At 51.3% G+C, this 18,151-nt stretch overlaps 1 protein-coding gene across 3 annotated transcripts in view; it reads left to right on the forward strand.

The window, feature by feature from the left end:
* The first annotated feature begins 709 nt into the window (after window positions 1-709).
* SHISA9 (shisa family member 9) overlaps window positions 710-18,151 on the forward strand; it is a 278,412-nt gene continuing 260,970 nt past the window's right edge. For 2 of the 3 annotated variants that reach the window (XM_044232845.1, XM_044232846.1), the window contains exons 1-2: window positions 2,234-2,796; window positions 15,603-15,730. In XM_044232845.1, the coding sequence (XP_044088780.1) occupies window positions 2,234-2,796; window positions 15,603-15,730 (691 nt within the window). Of the gene's footprint in view, window positions 827-2,233; window positions 2,797-15,602; window positions 15,731-18,151 lie in introns of those variants that run through there. The other variant, XM_044232847.1, reaches the window with a different exon arrangement.

The following is an 18,151-nucleotide window of genomic DNA, read 5'->3' on the forward strand; positions in this document are numbered from 1 at the left end:
AAGCTTAGTGGGCTTGTTGCAGGCACCGAATAAATGTCAGCTATCATTAGCTCTCACACACCAATGCTTGTGTTTGTAGAGACTCACACAGTGGTGGTGGGTGTGGGTCGACAGACGCGCCACACTCTCCTATTCTGGGATCCCATTACAGTGGAGCTGATGAATTTAGACTAAACAATCTCATACCTTGTCCAGGTGGGTTTGGGACAAAACACAGCCCGTAATCAACGATCCTTCTGGGGCTGGTACACCTCGGATACGCTCCATCAGGGCTGGCCTGGGGTTTTTGCTGGAACAGGAAACAACAGCAGCAAACATTGTTTCTGAGTCTTGGGGAAGACACTAGGTGACATTGTTCAAAGAGAAGGCACCCTGAGCGACACTCCCTCTCCTTGTGAGAAAACTTGCGGTAGAGGCCAACACCCAGCCCCCATGCTTTTTCAATGAAGGGGACCCAGTGTGTCATTTTATTTGTGGCCCAACTTTTGGGGGGCTTTGAAAATGCCCCGAGAAGCCCCTGACTGCAGCCTAACAGAGCGGAGGGTGATGGAGACATCCTTTCCCTGCAAATCGCCTAGCCGACTGCAAAGTGTATACTTAGTTAATGCAATTAAAAACAAAACGCAGGGGCGTGTGGAGATCTAAATTCGGTGTAGCAGCTTTGGTGCAAATCCCGTTTTGGGGGCTACTGGAGTCAAATTCAAGCAGAGGAAAGAAGAAGTGGGAGAAAGGGGAGAGGGACGGAGCCTGATTGGAAACGGCTGAGTGGAGAAGGCAGATTTGGAAATTCCTGACAGGCGACCGGAGGCCGGACGCTGCAGCACGGGTGAGGATGTCTGGGGGACTCGGTGAGCACAGGGGCCAGCCGGCTCCGGAGACCCACGCGCGGGGTCCAGATACGGGAGGGTGGCTGAGGCCGGGGACCCAGGCCTAGCGCTGCACCAGATCTGGGCGCGCAGAGGCGGCGCCGCGGTGTGCCCTCCTGTGGAACGCAGGGAACGCTGCGAGGTCGCAGAGGGACAGAAAGTGGCAGGTCCAGGGACCTGGGAGAGTCCCAAGGAAAGGCATCCGGGACGCGGGACGTGCCACTGCCTCGGCCTTATCTGCTGCCTCCCCCCTACCCCCCGAGCTTCCTTGACTATAGTCCGTCCCGGGCCCCCCCCCCCACCCGGGGGGTGCTTACCCCGGGCCCAGTGGCTTGCCACCCCGCCTTCCCAGCTCAGCTTTGGTCCTCGGCTTGTCCCAGGGAGTTGAACCATCCGGGAGGCACGCCTGGCTTGGAGGGCGCAGTCGGGGGAAGGGTGAGGTAGCCCGGTGCACCTGGAAAGGGCGAGCCTGATCAGACTGTGCCCCCGTCTGCCTTGGAGTGGAAGCCACTTAGTCTGTCCTTATCCCCTCCGAGTCACCCCTTCCCTGGAGGGCAGATTCGAGCCGCAGCTCCTGCGCACGCACGCCTGAAAAAGCCACGGGCGGAGCCGCCTCTGCGCCCAGAACAGGTCTGAGCCGCGCCTCCCGCCCAGAGAGGGCGCGGGAGGTCCCGCAGCGGTCCTCCACCTGCCGGGAAAGCCGAGCGGTGCCTCCAGCCCCGGCGGCTGCCGAAGAAGCTCCCTCCTCCCCGCCCGCCAGCCTAGCTCAGCTCTGCACGCCCCCCAACTCGCGCCCGCCCGCCCGAGTCACCTCTTCCGCGCCCCCGCCCCTCTCGAGCTCGCGCCCGTTCCACCCCCCCTTCCCTCCTCTGCCCGCCCTCCTCCCCCTCCCCCTTCCCTCCTGCCCTCCCTTCATTCCACAAGTGTTGCTTCGCTCTCTCCAGCGCACTTGGCGAGCTGGGGAGGTGAGAGGGATCCTGCGAGCGGGCGCGGGGCGGCTGGTCCGTAGCCGCCGGCGGAGGAGAAGCGCGAACAGACCGACTCTCCCCTGCTCTCCGGCCCCCGCCTCTCCCCGTAGCCGGCCGGACCTGCACCCCGCGCTTGCCCCCGCTCATCCTCCCCCCCGCCCGGCCAGGCGCGCTCCTCCCCGGCCGGCCCCTCGGCGCGCGGCGCGCTGGAGGCGAACGCGGGCTGAGCCGAGCGCAGTGGCCGCCGACCACCGAGCGCCCCGCGCCGCTCCCTGCATGTGCGGCCCGCGGCGGCTCGCAGCCCCCGGCAGCAGCCTCGGCAGCTTCGGCCGCGCCTCGAGAGGCGGCTGCAGCGGCTCCAGCGGCGGCCGAGCGGCCGAGCCCGGACTGGGAGACACGATGCGCCGCGTCCTCCGGCTGCTCCTCGGCTGCTTCCTCACCGAGCTGTGCGCCCGCGTGTGCCGGGCGCAGGAGCGAGCGGGGCACGGGCAGCTGGCGCAGCTGGGCGGCGTGGTAGTGCTGGCTGGGGGCAACCGCTCCGGGGGCGCCTCCGGAGAGGCCGGTGAGGGCGCGGGGGTCTCGGACGCGCCCCCCACCCGGGCGCCCACGCCGGACTTCTGCAGGGGCTACTTCGATGTCATGGGCCAGTGGGACCCGCCGTTCAACTGCAGCTCGGGCGACTTCATCTTCTGCTGCGGGACTTGTGGCTTCCGGTTCTGCTGCACGTTTAAGAAGCGGCGATTAAACCAGAGCACCTGCACCAACTACGACACTCCACTCTGGCTCAACACCGGCAAGCCCCCCGCGCGCAAGGACGACCCCCTGCACGACCCCACCAAGGACAAGACCAACCTGATCGTTTACATCATCTGCGGGGTGGTGGCCGTCATGGTGCTCGTAGGCATCTTCACCAAGCTGGGGCTGGAGAAAGCGCACCGGCCCCAAAGGGAGCACATGTCCAGGTGGGCTGCCTCCCCCCTCCGCCTCCCCTCCGGGCGCCGCGCTCCCCGCTCTTCCCTCTCCACCTTTCCCCGGGCAATGGCGCTCCCCCCCCACCCCCGCCCCCAACCGCGTCTCGCCTGGGGGAGGTCGCCCGGGAAAGCCAACTTCGGCTGGGAGCGCGGAGAGGGGGCGCTGGGCTCCGCACAGGTGTGGATTTGAGCGTGTGTATGTGTGTGTGTCGGGGGTCTCTGCCCCTTCCACCCTCACGCCGCCCCCTCCCGCCTAGGATTGAAGCGGACGGGAGACACACAGCCCGGGAGCCCGCGGCCCCCAAGTTTTGGGTTTTGGGGAGGGGTCCTCGGCTCGGATTCCACATCCTAGCCTCTAGGTAAACAGGGCAGGCGAGCCCGAAAGGGAAGGGGGGCGTGTGTGAGCCCGCGCGCGCGTGTGTGAGGGAGGGAGGGAGGAAGGGAGGGAAGGAGTGTGTGCCGCCTGCAACTCGTACGGCTCGCGAAAAAGAGGCGAGGGAGGTGGAAAGAGAGGGGAGGGCGAGAACAAAAGCCTTGCTTGGAGCGGCCGCCTCGCTCTCCCTGAGCTGCCAGGTCCCTGGAATTGGGACCTCGGTTGCCTCCCCCCTCCCAAAACCTTCGCCCCTTTCCCCCCATCATCACCTCTCTCTGCTGGGGGCCGTGGCCTCAGCTGCGCGCTGAGCCCCTTGGCGGGGTTGGCGTGAACTCCAAGGGCGGGAGCCCTGCTCACCCCCCCACCCCCTGCCGCCCCCCAACACCCTGATTCGTCAACTTTCCCGGTTGCCTTATTCATTATGCAAGTCCCAGCGCGAGCAAGTCGCAGCAGATGGGAGAAGGCATTTGGGGATTAATGGAGCTATTTGCCTTTTGCTTTTTTTAAAAGTGTCTAAATTGATTCGCACAACCCAGTAACTTTGGAGGCGGAGGACACAGGCACGAGGATGCAGCCCCCAGACCCGACAGAGGCCGGGGTTGGCGTGAGGTCTGGGCGGGCGGGGTTGAAGAGAGACAGGCAGTCTTCCAGCCGCTGGGTGGTTGGGCGCAAGCCTCGTCTTCTTTCCGACTGTGGGCAACGGGGTCGCCGTGTGTCGCCCCAGTACACGCAGACACACACCCTCCCCACACCTCCGGCGGGGGCCCATGTGTGCGCGTGTGGATGCACGCAATCCGTGCGCCTGCCTAAAAAATCTGAACAAAGAGACCCACCAAAAATAGGCGAAGGAACATTACCACCTCACCAGTAATTATTTTCTATTTATACGCGGAGTATCCGATGACTTTCTTTTCTCCCCCCCTTCCCCTCCGTGAGGAGGGATTTGGGGGAAGAGATGAAGAAGTTGGTCTTGGTTTGGGTCAGCAGAGAGGCGTGGATGGTTGTCGGGGTCTTGAGGCGCAAAGTCAGCTCTGAGGGTATTCAAGAAACACTGACCAAGTAAGAGTAACACGCTGGCCCCGCCCACCTCCTGCAACCCCGAAGATGCCCCGTCACCAGCCCCAGCGGCCGGTGCTTCGCGTCCCCGCAGTCCCCGCCAATCCCTATAGCTTCCAGGGGTCTGTGTTAAGGTGAGGGAGGAGCGCCGAGACAGGAGGACTGCGGCAGGCGGCGGGTGTCGCCTTGGTAGGGAGAGAGTCACCCAGGGATAGGTAGGCTGCCTTGCAGATTCGGGTTAATTCTTCTGTCGAAATATCCACTGAGCCTTTTCCTTGCAAACCAGCGCCTAAAGGAGCCTTCCTGGGTGTTTGGGTGGGGGGTGGGGGAGGGTAGGAAGGGCGGGAGAAGGGAGGTGAGAAGGTGGGAGCCTGGCTAAGGGTGGGCGGCTCCCTTTGGACGTCTGGGGGAGAAGGTGATGCTAGCTTCAGGCCCTCTTTGATCTGGGTATTTCTGTGGAGACCGCGCTCCAAGGCAGACCTGAGGGCCCAGCAGGGACTCAGCTCCCTGTCCTGCCCCCTTGCAGCTCTGTCAGGAGAAAAAGAATCACCCAGCCTAGCTGGTTGCAGCCACTTTCTTCTGCAGGTACCCCGAAAGGGCTGCTTGGGGGCGGAATCCGGGGGCACCCAACCCTCTGGTACCAGCCTCCACTTGGCTTCTCCTCTGTACACATTTTGGGAATTCCAGAATGCACTGGAAGTGCATTCTCTAAGAGAGAAAGAACAATTGATTCCCTCCGCCCCCACCCCCATGGTGGGGCCCATCCCGGGGCTTGAACTCTCCACCCTGAGATCGACACCTGAGCTGAGATTAAGAGTTGGAGGCTCTGCCTCCGGAGCCACCCAGGTGCCCCCAGGAATGGTTGATTTTTATTGGCAGTTTCCAGGGTATAATTTTCAACCCTGGCTTCGGATCCACCTGGAATGCTTTTAAAAAAAATCCTGTTGCTAGGGGCCCCACCCTCGACAATTTAGATCAGAATCTTCAGGGCTGTGCGAAGCCTGTGTACTTCTGTTCAGCTCTCTAGGCTTTCCAGCACGGGGCCGATCACTAGTAAGGAAAAGGAACTAACGTTTGCCAGGCACCGTACTGGGGTGTGTGCGTGTGTGTGTGTGCACGTGCACGCACATGTGTACGTGTGAATGTACGTGCGTGCGTGAGTGCGTGTGTGTAAATCTCAGTGCTCACAGCTGTGAGACAGGGTGCTGTTAATTCACATTTATAGGTGAGAATATCCAGTTTGAGTGGCTGGCCCAAGGTCACATGGGGAAACTGCAATCCCCAGCCCCCTGGTTTTGGCTGTTTTCAGTTTCCCTGAGAATTCGGGGCGGGGAGGGGGGGCGCTTCCTAAAAATGCAAAATGCATATTCTCCTGTTCTGTCCAGGAGGGATTGCAGATCAGTGTAGGTCTGGGATGAGCCCTAGAGATCCGCATTGAACAAGGCTCCCTGAATGGCTCGTAAAAAGTGCCCTCCGCCTTCACAAACACTGTTCTTGAGTTTGGGACTAGTGGGCACAGTTGGGGAGGGAGGAATTAATCCACTCGGACTCTCTGATTTACGTTCTGTTGTGTGTTGTCTGCATGTATAGCGCTCTCTGTGTAGTTGTGGTGCAGGGGCGCCCCCCCCCCCCAGGACCCTCCAGATGCGTCTTACCCAGTGGATGCCTTGAATCCTTTGGAGTCCAGGCCCCAGCTGGAGCTCATTAGCTGTTGCCTATAGTGGCTGAGGGGTGAATTGGGTGGGGCGAGCACCCCTGAACTTGGCCTCAGAGAGGTTCTAAGGTGGCTTCCAGGTGAATCCAATGTCTTTTCTGCAGCCCCTTAATTTATTTTGTTTTGGGCCCTGAGGGTTAGTGGGAGGAAGGGTTTTTTTTCCTTTTGCCTGACCCTTCAAAGACTTATAGCCCCTGGCTGTCCCCATGTCACCAACTGTTCTCCGTGACCCCTTGCACTTGTGTGATCCCAGAAGAGGCCTCGGTGATGTCAGTTTTCAGGCACAGAGTCCTGGGCGTGTGACCCACCTCCTTCTGGGCTGAATGGGCTGGAAAGCAGGAGAAAGTCAGTAATTCCAGGAGCTATGGGGGTCTTGCTCACGCTGGTATAAGAACTCCACAGACCCTCATTCACCAGGGACAGCAGCGTCACATCCAGCCACTATATATTGGAAGCAGGAACTGCAAAAGGTGGCCAGCTATGGTTACCAAACCCCATTGACAAATTTTGTTTGATCCGCACTTTATTTCTACTATACTATTCTTATTTTTAAGTTTCTTTCTTTTTTTTTTTTTTTTTACTGTGAACCATTTTAAACATACAAAAACAAACAAACCAAAAACCAAAAATAAACTTGAAAGAATAATAAGAAAGAACTCCAGAATAACCTGTGGTTTATTACCCCCAGCACCACCAGCATTTGGGGTCAGCTCATGCTCGGTGTTGGGGGTCTGTCCTAGGCAATGAAGGCTGTTTGCCAGCCTCCTTGGGATCTACCCACTAGGTGCCAGTAGTACACACCCCACAACCCAGCTGTGACAGTAAAACACACACACACACACACACACACACACACATATCCTTAGCCATAGCCACATGTCATCAAGGGGTAAAATCCCTCCCCAGCCAGGAACTACTAATCTAGACGGGACAATCATTCATATTTTGTCATATTCGCTTTATAGTACTCTCCATATTTGTATTTTCTCTCTTCCTTCCTTCCTCTTGTCCTCTCTTTTTCCTTTGTTTTTTGGGCTGCAGCTTTCGAAAATCAGTTGCAGACATGACATTTCATCCCTGAATAATTTAGCGTGGATCCCCTAAGAACAGGGACATTCTCCCACGCACCAAAATTCCAGTAGCACATGCAAGAGAAAGGACGGAGTTTCCACCGTATGTATGATCAGTAGCCGATCAGATTAAAATGTTCCTAGTCATGCCAAAAAATGTCTTGCAGAGCTTGGGCTTTCAAACGAGGATCCAGTCAAGGTTCACTCATCTGGCTATGAAATTTCTTTAGTCTGTATTATATATTGTGTTTTAAAACCAACTTAAGGGGCTTCTGGGTGGCTCAGTGGGTTAAAGCCTCTGCCTTCAGCTCAGGTCATGATCTCAGGGGCCTGGGATCGAGTCCCACAATCGGGCTCTCTGCTTGGCAGGGAGCCTGCTTCCTCCTCTCTCTCTGCCTGCCTGTCTGCCTACTTGTGATCTCTGTCTGTCAAATAAATAAAATCTTAAAAAAAAAAAAAACCAACTTAAAACCAATTGCCAACCTTTAAAGCTTGGCGTTATCACACCAACATCCAGATTTCTGATTTCTCTGGAGAAACTGGCAGGTCTGACAACACTGGACCTGAATTTTTCTGATGGAAACCATTGGTGGCCACTGAGCGGGAACTTCCCTCTTTAGGAACTTTCTATGCAGTTTCCCCTGGGTCTCCCCCCCCCCCCCCAGTTCACTTAGTGCTGTTACCTGCAGTCCATGGAGAAGCTGTCAGGCCAGCCTTAGCAGCGGGGGCTCAAGTGAGATGTCTTGAGATTCAGTCCAGCTTGGCCACTGAATAGCTGTGTGACCTTGGGAAAGTGACTTCACCTCTCTGAGTTTGTGTTTTTTTTTTAAAGATTTTATTTATTTATTTATTTGACAGACAGAGATCACAAGTAGGCAGGGAGGCAGGCAGAGAGAGAGAGAGGGGGAAGCAGGCTCCCTGCTGAGCAGAGAGCCCGATGCTCGGCTGGATCCCAGGACCCTGGGACCATGACCTGAGCTAAAAGCAGAGGCTTTAACCCACTGAGCCACTCAGGTGCCCCTTCACCTCTCTGAGTTTTAGATTCTTGTCTGTAAGATGAGATCATGATCCCTATGTCATAGGCTTCTGCGAGGTTTTGCTGAGACCAGGCTTAGGAAGCTCTTAGCGCAGGACCTCCTATGGTCACTGCTCAGGGACTCTAATTCCTACTGCTAGAATTTTCTATCCCATTTCTGCTGAAAAAATAAATGCTATAGTCTGGAACTCAGCACCTAGCCTTTGCTCTGCTACTTCTTTTTAGCTGTGTGACATGTGTCAGGTGTCCCAAGTCCTCTAGGCTTAGCAGGAGTTCAGAATAAGAGAGAAGACCCATGGATGACCACATTAAATGCCTTGCAAAGTGTTGGCCTAGGTGATGTTGCAGAAACCTCGGTAGTGAGCTTGTGTGTTCCTTCTCATGTAATTTCCTTCCCCAGTTGAGGCACAGATGTCTGCCTTCTAAGAGGCACAGATGGCTTTCCATGAGGATGAACAAGCCCTGGGGGAGTGGAGGAGTCAGACTTCAAACCCAGATAGCATGAGGCCAGAGCACAGGTCCCTGACCACTAGGCTGCACTGCCTTTGAGCGCACACATGCAGGATGCCTGCCGTCTCAGATCACAAAGAAGTGCTTGAAGCTGTGCAAATGGCAACACATGCAGTGGGGCTTGTTCAAGGAGCCACCATAAGATCAAGCCCTGGAATGTTCTCTGCATCTGCCCCTGGCAGGGCCAGCCCTCTTGGAGAAGGCATTGATGAGAAATGACCTTGAGGCCAGGACGCATGTTTGAAGCTCTATACTGTTGAAGCTAGTAGGGAACACATGTCATTATATTGCCCGCCTTCAAACAGAATCAGAAATCCAAGGGGCAAATTACGCAGCCCAGTGTCTTATGTGTGTTTCAAACACGCTTCAGAAGAGCTGGAGTCCCTTGCGAAGAAATAGCATCAAGTGATAAATGTCCTTCCTTCTCTTGCCTTTTCTCTCTTCCTCCAGCTTCCCCCTCTTTGCCCGTCTGTGGTTATCCTATGGCTTCGACTGGCTTCCCCGGTTAGAGAAGCCCTTGCATGGGTAACCTGTCGACCATGGAAAAGTCTCTTTCAACTCTTTTTTTCCTTACAGGGTACCTTTGCTTCTCTTTGGGCACCGAGTCCTGCATTTTATTTTATTTATTTATTTTTTAGAGATAGAGAGCATGCAGGGAAAGGGGCAGAGAGAGAGAGAGACTTTTAAGCAGACACCACGCCCAGCATGGAGCCTGATGTGGGGGGCTCGATCTCATGACCCTGAGATCATAGCCTATAACATCAAGAGTTGGCTACCCAGGTGCCCAAGGCCTTGCATTTTAGAATGATCTTCAGTGGGGTATACCGTAAATCATAAAATGCACACATTTGGAGCCGAAGTGAGGTCGGATGAACTTCATCTACACCTGTGCCACCACCCCTCAGAAAGTTACCTCCCACTCATTATCCTTGCATTCTTGAAAAATAAAAGCTGCTTCTGATACGAGAGGAAATGCTCCGGAATCCTATTCAAGTGTTTAAATGTCAGAACACGGTTCAGACCTTGGGACTCCTGGAAGCTTTGAAGCAAGATGCTGGGACTCTGAGCTCTGCTTGGAAATGCTGGGGGCTTTTATTTACTCACTGTAATTGGAAAGTAAAGGGACGCAGCCTTCTCTTTTGTTCCTCAAATATACCAAGCTCAAGGCTACCTTGGAGCTGTTGTGTTGGCTTGGCTGAAATTCTCCTCTGTCAGACCTCACATGCTGGCTCTTCCTCTTCAGGTCTTAGCTCAAGTGCCACCTTCTCTGAGAAACCGTCCCTGACCACCCAGGCTCAGTTTCCACCGCCCCTGCCCCTCCAACCCATCGCTTGGTATTACTGGCTTCATTTCACATTATAGCCCAAAATTAACTTACTCATTTACTGGTTTGCTAGTTTATTATCTGTCTCCTTGCATTACTGTCCACAGGAAGGACTGTGGGGACCCCAGAGTCTCCTCTGCTGTTGTATCAGCCTGTAGCACCCAGGATGGTAGCTGACACAGACAGAGTTCTGCTTTCTGACCTCCTGGTTTCCATAAGAAAGGATCTCTTTTATTCGTTCACTCTTTCACATATTCATGTAGTAGGTATTTACTGAGTACCTGTGGCATACCCAGCCCGGTTTTGAGAGCTATGGGACAACAGGGAATCGTCTGACTTCAAAAATGGTAATGTTTCGACGTACTTGTTCTGAACTGGGTGAAGAGATATCAAGGAAGAGAGATACATTATGTGCACTTGGCCTTAGAAATCTGAAATCTGCAGGACTGACATCCCAGTTTGAAGGATCTCCAGCAGGAAAATCCCCTTTTACTCAGGGGAGGGTGCTCATGGTGCTCAGCCTTCTGGCTTATCCAGGCCTTCAACTGATTAGACAAGGCCCACCCACATGCTGGTGGATGATCTGCTTTACCCAGTCTCTTGATGTAAATGTTCATCTCATCCAAAAGCACATTCTTAGACACACCCAGAATGATTTTCGACCAAATATTTGGGCATCTTTTGGCTCTGTCAAGGTGACACTTAAAGTTGGCCGTCATAGTACTTTTAGGATCTTGCTACTCAGAGTGTGACCTGTGAAACAGCAGCATTTTCATTACCTGGGTACTTGAGCAGAAAGATCTCAAGCCCTGCCTGAGACTTGCAAGACCCCGGGATCATGACCCAAGCTGAAGGCAGATGCTTAACTGACTGAGCCACCCAGGTGCTCCCCCCAGCCCCGCCCACCAGTCTACATTTTAATAAGAGCCCTAGGTAACATGAATGCACTTTGCTTGAGAAGCACCCAAACTATTGCCACAAATAGATGACAGATCCTGGGGAATTTGTTTGGCTTACAGCACGTAGTTGGTTCTTTCCCTTGTCTTATTTATTAATGTTTTTGGATGTGAGTTTTAACGTGTTTTTGAGTATATCCCCTAATATATGCCCATTTGTTTTACTAGTAAGTTTGTGATCCTACCTGCCAACAGTTCTTAGGTGCATTATAAAGCATATATGAAAACAGAAATTTTAAATGGAGCTGAAGGTGTAATAAATCTGATCTCAAAATTGGTTGCAAAATGTGATGATGTCAGGCAATCATCAGTTGGTTTCTCAAAGGTTGACCATTAATAAACAATTCATATTTTGAATCCTTCTCATGAGCCTTTGGATTGTTCTGGGCTGTCTTTGCTTTGATCCGAATAGGCAGTAATCATGTTTAACCTTGCAACAAGCTAACTGTGGCAGAGCGGGGGAAGAGTCCATTCTGTTGTATTCTTGGGTTTACTCTGTTAATGTGACCTTCAGGCTGTGGATTTTGGGGGGACATTTTTAAGCCACATGCTTGCTTGGTGATGGTTAGCCTACTTGCAAGTAGATAAGTAATTTAGCTGCATAGTCCCTTTCGCGGTGCTCAGAGCTGGATGTAGCAGATGAACCCTAATGATGGTGCCGCTGCCAGTCGCCCTCCTGGGCCTGAGGTTTCCGATTCTCACTGTCTGATGTGGGCAGTTCAAGGGAGGGCTCCAGCATCCATACACACATGACATTGATTTCTTACTTGAACCCCTAAAGACCACACACAGAAGTTCTCGGATTTCCTTTCCTGATGCTGAATCATTTTATGTGGTCCCTGAAATGAGCGGCCCATACCTTGCAGACTGCTTTTCCAGGATATGGAGGCCTTATAGGAGCCCTCATTTCCATTGCACACTCTGCGAGGGGCTGCCTTGGGAGAGAAGCAACCTGGGCTTCTGGGCTGGATTTTCAAGAATTTCCAGACTCAGGAGAAGCCCAAGGGATCTATAGAAAGCAGTGCCGACCAGGTTTGTGGTCGTTTGTCCCAATGACTTACTTTGCTAACTTCTTGAAAGACTGAATATTTTGAAATTCTTGCGTGGGGAAACTCCTTAGAGAATCTGGGAGAAAGCTATGGCTTCCTGTTCAAGAGAAATGCACAAAATTTACATTCAATTCCAGAGGGGCTCTGAGATCCCTTGAAGCTCATGATAAAGAACCTGTTTAGAAGGGAAAAAGGCAAATAAGGGTTAGAGGGTATATACCCTTTGCCTCAGACATTCCTTTCCTGTAGCCCTGTTGAGTTTTAGATGTTGCTTACAGCATAGAGCAGGGAAGGAGGCTGAACTCCAATGTCAGGGACACTCAGGTTTATATCGTGGTCCCTGCTCTGATGAGCTGGGTTAACTTGAGCAGCTTCTTGCTCCATAGAATGGATAGGAGAAGCCTCACCTTGAATGCCCCTCCTTTTGCCCCTTTTTTATTGGCCATCTTCCAGCTTCATTGGCTTTCTTTCTGGTACCTCAAATATTCGATCTCTTTCCTGCCTCAGGGCCTTTGCACTTGCTGTTCCTGCTGCCAGGAAGGTTCTTTCCATCTTTATGGGACCAATTCCTCACCATTCAAGACTCAACTCAAATGTCTTCTCCTCAGGAAAGCTTTTCCTGACCACCTTATCTCTCCTCTCTTTATTTAGAATTTTTAAAGTGTACAGTTCAGTGATTTATTTATTTATTTATTTATTTATTTATTTTTGCGCATAGTCACAAAGTTGAACAACCACTCTGGGATCCCAGAACCTATTCATTATCAAAAGTCTGTATACATGAATGCAGCAGCCCCGGTCCTCCCTCTCTCCAGACCCTGCCCCCACCACTCTTCTGCTTTCTATCTCTATGGATTTGCCTATTCTGAGCATTTCATATAATAGAATCATCTGCTCTGTGGCTTTCTGGGTCTGGCTTCTTTGCAGAGGATCAGGTTTCTAGGTTCCATTCACGTTGTACCAGGCGTCAGTACTTCATTGCTTTTCATGGCTGAATCATGCTCTATCCCATATCTCCTGTTTTGTTTGTCCCTCCATTCATTCCTTTACTTGGGTTGGTTTCCACTCTTGGCCTGTTGGGAATAATGGTGCTATGTACGGGTGTCTCTTGATCCTGTCACACTTCTGGTTTTTTTTTTAATTTTCGCAGTTCTCGTTGATTTATTTAACATTCATACTCCAATCCCGTCCCCTAGAATAGAAGCTCCAGGCTGGCAGTGGTCTTCTCCACCTTGCATATGGCTGTATGCCCAGAGCCTTAAACAGTGCCTGGCACAGAGTGGGCAAGACATGTCAGTTCCGTGAAGGAATGAATGAATGAACAGTTGCTCTTCTCTTGTCTCTTGGAGGACTCCATCTTTCCCTCTAATTCATGTGGGAATCTTGCCATCGTCTTGTCACCCTGTGAGCGACCACTCTGCCATGCTCGGGGCCTCTGCTACTTTAAGAGTCTCAGACTTGAACGTGCAGCAGAAAACGCAGGTGGCTGGGCCCTGCCTGCCTCTGGAGTTTCCGAGTCAGTGGGTCTGGGTGGATCTGGAAATTTGCATTTTTTAAAAAATTTTTTTTTAAAGGTTTTATGTATTCATTTATTTGAGAGAGAGCGAGCACAAGCAAGCAGAGAGAGAGAGGAGGAAGCAGGCTCCCTGCTGAGCAGAGAGCCCGATGTGGGGCTCCATCCCAGGACCCTGAGATCATGACCTGAGCCGAAGGCAGAGGCTTTAACCCACTGAGCCACCCAGGTGCCCCTGGAAATTTGCATTTTAAAACGTGCCCGGGCGAGGATGTTGATCCTGGTTGGTGGACCACTATCTGAGAGTTGGGGCTCTAGGGGGGTAAATTTCAGCAGGCAGCCTGGGCCTGTCGCATTCAGAGGTGGTTATGCGTGGGCCTCACTCAAAGAGCTCACCTTGCTTCTCTGTCTCCCCTGATGTGGACTTGGAGTGTTCTGGTACATGAAGAGCATTGGGATGGGTTGGAAAACATGGCACTGTGGCTTGTGGGGGTGGACCCCCGAGAGGAGGCCTCGATGAGTACTGTGTACGGAGGCAGGGGTGGTGCTGACCATCGAGGTACCCCTAACCAGGGTAGTGGATAAGCAGGGCTGATTCTCTGCCACCCGACCCCGAAACCACAGCATGAAGGAAGTTTACATTTCTTGATATGACTAGCCCCCGTGTTGTGCAAAGAGAAAGCAACATGAGGTTTATGGCAAAAACAATGCTCAAGTCAGTATTCATACCTGTGCAATTTTATACCTGCAATAGTCTGTGCCCTTCAAGGGTAATCACATCTAAATGAAGACATGATGGAGAGCAGGTGAAGAGAAGTCAATGTGTTGGTGAGGTCTGACCTTAGGAGAGATGCCCGTTGACAGCTGCCTCTGTTCTCTTCCGTGTGCAAACACTGAGCGGCTTGGCTAAGTTTACGTCTAATTGTGAAGGTCACTGTTCTGGCTGAATTGGGTGCCAGCCCCCTCCCTCCCCCACCAGCCCTTGAAAAAAGTCTTTTATAAGGTCCTGATCTTGTGGTCCTGGGAACGTGACATGATTTAGACACAGGATTGTTGCGGATGTCGTGATTTAAGATGAGGGTACCTGGGAGCAGGGTGGGCCGCTAACCCAGTATGATTGGTGTCCTTGAAACAGAACGTGGGACACACACCAGGGGAAGGTGGAGAATTCCGGCAACCAGTGGAAGCCAGGAGGAATCAAAGGGAGGAGTCCCCTACAGGTTTCCCAAGGGGCGTGGCCCTGCCGACATCTTGATTTTGGATTTCTGGCCCCAGAAGCACGAGACCATAATTTCTGTGGTTCGAAGCCACCTAGGGTGTGGTATATTGTTACGGAAGCCCTGAGAGCCCCACATGGCCCCTAACACCTCTCACCTTGTTGTCTTACTTGTTGGGAAATAGTAAAATATATCAGCCCTTGGATGAGCGTCCAGGAGATTAAACAGGATGATAACTGGGAAGGGCCCAAGACACAGCTGGTGACTCAGGTTGTATGCTTTTCCCTCCATCCCAGCTCCTGATAGCGAGGGGCACCAACGCGGTGGGGGTGGGGGGGCTGGGTCACACTGAATCCTCCCTAGCTGCTGGAAACCCAATGCACGCAGTGTACAGAGCTGTGCCTCGGCTCTGGTTCAGCCGTGGACAACTGGCTCTGTGACCTTTAGCAGGTTAATTCACCTCTCTGAGCCTTTCTTTGCTCATCTGCAGAGAAGGAGTCGAAAACCTCAGAAGGTGTTCATATGATACTTAGTTGAATTAAGGCACATAACACGATTAGGATGGGGGTCAGCTTATGGTAAGTACTCCAGGAATGTTATTTGTTGCTAATAGTGGGCCATCATTGTACATGATGTGTGGGATCTAGCATGAGCTATGGCGGGGGGGGGGACTAAGTTTATGGGGCACAGACATATTACATAGATTCTTCATTGGATCTTCTTAACTCTTTGAGGTGGTTGATGCTGCTTTCTCATAAATGTTGTGAGGAGCGTGTGGACTGTGGTGCACAAAATCCTTATGTAACCTCTAATTGCAGCGATCTTTTTTACTTCCTCACGTCTTTTCCTCCCTCCCTCCTCTAATGAGAATGGTAGCTCCGAGGAGTCGGGCCCCGTCTTCTAAGTCCAGTGCCCCGAGCACAGCAGGTGCCAGTCATTGTGTTTGGAATGAACAGATTTAAATTCTTTCTTCTTTCAGGGCCCTTGCAGATGTCATGAGGCCCCAGGGCCACTGCAACCCTGACCACATGGAGAGGGACCTCAACATTGTGGTTCATGTCCAGCATTATGAAAACATGGATACCAGAACCCCCATAAATAATCTTCGTAAGTACAGTCGTGCGGTCCGTTCCCAGCCCCGCTTGGTGACCCATGCAGGGGTTGTGTGTCTAGATTTCGTGGTCTGTGTTTGGGTTCACGCAGAGCTTTTCTGTTTGCTGCCTAGCTAGAAGTTTGATTTCATCTGTCCGGGATGAAGCCCTGCTTGGTATTGTCAGATTTCACTTGGTTTGTTTCTCTGTTAAAGGGCGAACCCCTTTGTTAGTTTCTTACAGTTGGTTCTCCTGTTAACAAATGGCTCTCTTGGTTGGTTCATCATGGTTGGGTACCTTGTTAACCGATGGGTGACTTGGTTGGTTCATCCGAGATAGGTAATCTGTTAGCCATTTTAGTGGTCCCTCTTGATGGGGGATATCGGTGAGAGAGGGCCCATTTGCTTATTTGTCTATTTCTTGAGGTGACCTTTACGTTTCATACTATTTTCACTGAACTGATAGTAGTTCAATAGAATTTGATCTCCTTTTCATCAAAAGAGAGTTTGGCAGAAATACATCACAAACTACCCTGCGTGTGTATGCACCGTGTTTGTGTGTGGGGCGTTCAGTTGCGGTTAAGTTGCTTTGGGATGGGTACGTTTGATTCAACTGTAGCAAATTCTCTTCCATTTTTCTGCTGGGGGAAAAAAATGCTACATTTGTTATTATGTTTCAGTAGGACTTCTTGGGAGTATCTGTATGCTCCCTCAATTTTTCTTTCCTTTCAAAGGTCTTTATAGATGACATACGATGATGTTATGGAACTGATGTACTGACTAATTGTGGGGGGAGCAAGATTGTTTAGTTTTTGACAATAGTGTACTCCCGTGTTTATTCCTAGCAATTATGTTTTCAAGTAACTCCCACATTAAAGTAACCTGGAGGGCTTGGTTTAAAGTAACAAAAGCCAGACAATGTAAAAGACCCATTGAGTTGTGGCTGGAGATTCTTAAACACATCGCGCATGTTAGAGTCTCAGTTGCTTTGGCCGAAACTCCGCTACCAGAGTGGCATTGGGGTTTTATTTGCTGAATCATCGTTTTGGACTGTTTGGCTACGTATTTTTATGCTCGATGGGTAGAGGAATGAATCTCTGGTATTCGATAAAAGGGATGCGAAGTCTCTGATTCTGCCTGGTGATAATTTTTCAAAGCCTCGGGGAAATGTTGCAGTATATTTGAAAAGTCAGTGTTGACACAGTTTGCCAATGGCCCACTGAGTAGAATGTCTGAGGTGTCATTGTATTAAATAATTCGACATTATGTATTTATGAACCGGCTTGTAGAATGGCAGGAGACATAGCCACATTTTGGAGCAAAATGCATCAGCAGTTGGAAGTTTTATGACCGAATCTCACAGCCCTGAAAGTTATAGTTAATTGCACCAACTGTGACACGGCAGTCGTGGAGCCCAAGTCTGGCTTTGATGGAAACGAGGACATTCTCTTAAAGGTGTCCCTGGGAAATCAGTTGAAGCTGGATGTATGTTGGTTCCAGCCATGGCAGGTGAGCAAATTCCGTCATGGAGGAGACAAAGTTGAAATGGTGTTGAGTTCCTGGCTGCTCCCGGTGACTGTTCACACGTTTCTCACGTGACATTTCCATCTCTACGATCATTTTTGAACCAGCACTCAATTGCAATAAAAGACTCATTGAAGTCACCCACGTTTCATCATGGCATCAGGCAAAAGGGCAAGGGACATTAATGAATCTTGTTTCAATAAGGGACTTTTGTCTGAAGTTGTGCTGAAAGCAAATTACTGCTCAGAGATGGGTGTCCCAGTCATTGAGTAATTCACAAGTCTCTTGTGACAGACTAACTGGATTTGTTTACGATTCTTGCTTTTAGTCTGTGTCTCTCAGTCATCATTGATATTTACACTCATTAGAAGAAATGTGTCTTGTAATATTCTACTGGGTAGAACTATACCAGAGCATTCGTGGGAGACTACAGAAGAGAGTTCCAGGTGTATGCCAACATTGCACTCTTGCATTAGCAAGATGCTAATTTCATATTTTGCTGCTGGGTTGATCCAGTCCTTATTTCCTAGAATTCTTGGGCACATCTGGAAAATAAGAAGCTTATAGCCCTTCCACAGATTTATATCAGTCAGTTCACTTTTTGTGAATAATTCAGTGCTTGGTAGTAATGATAGGCTTCTTTGGAATGATTTTGTCTTTTTATTGATTCACAGGAGCTATTTATATATTATAGACACAGAGAAAATTTACATGTTTCAGAGAAGGAATGATTTGGGGAGTTCACTGAGAGGATAGGCCTCAATGACTGGTGTTTATCAGTTATCAGGGGTTCAAGAAACCATGCAGCTGCCACAGCCCATTTTGACCCACAGAGAACTAGAAGAGAATTAATCCAGTCCAACTGAGAGCTCTTGGTGCCAGAATTAGAATGCATCTATTGAATATAAAAACCT

The sequence above is a fragment of the Neovison vison genome, chromosome 14 (assembly GCF_020171115.1).
Source record: "Neovison vison isolate M4711 chromosome 14, ASM_NN_V1, whole genome shotgun sequence".
NCBI lineage: Eukaryota > Metazoa > Chordata > Mammalia > Carnivora > Mustelidae > Neogale > Neogale vison.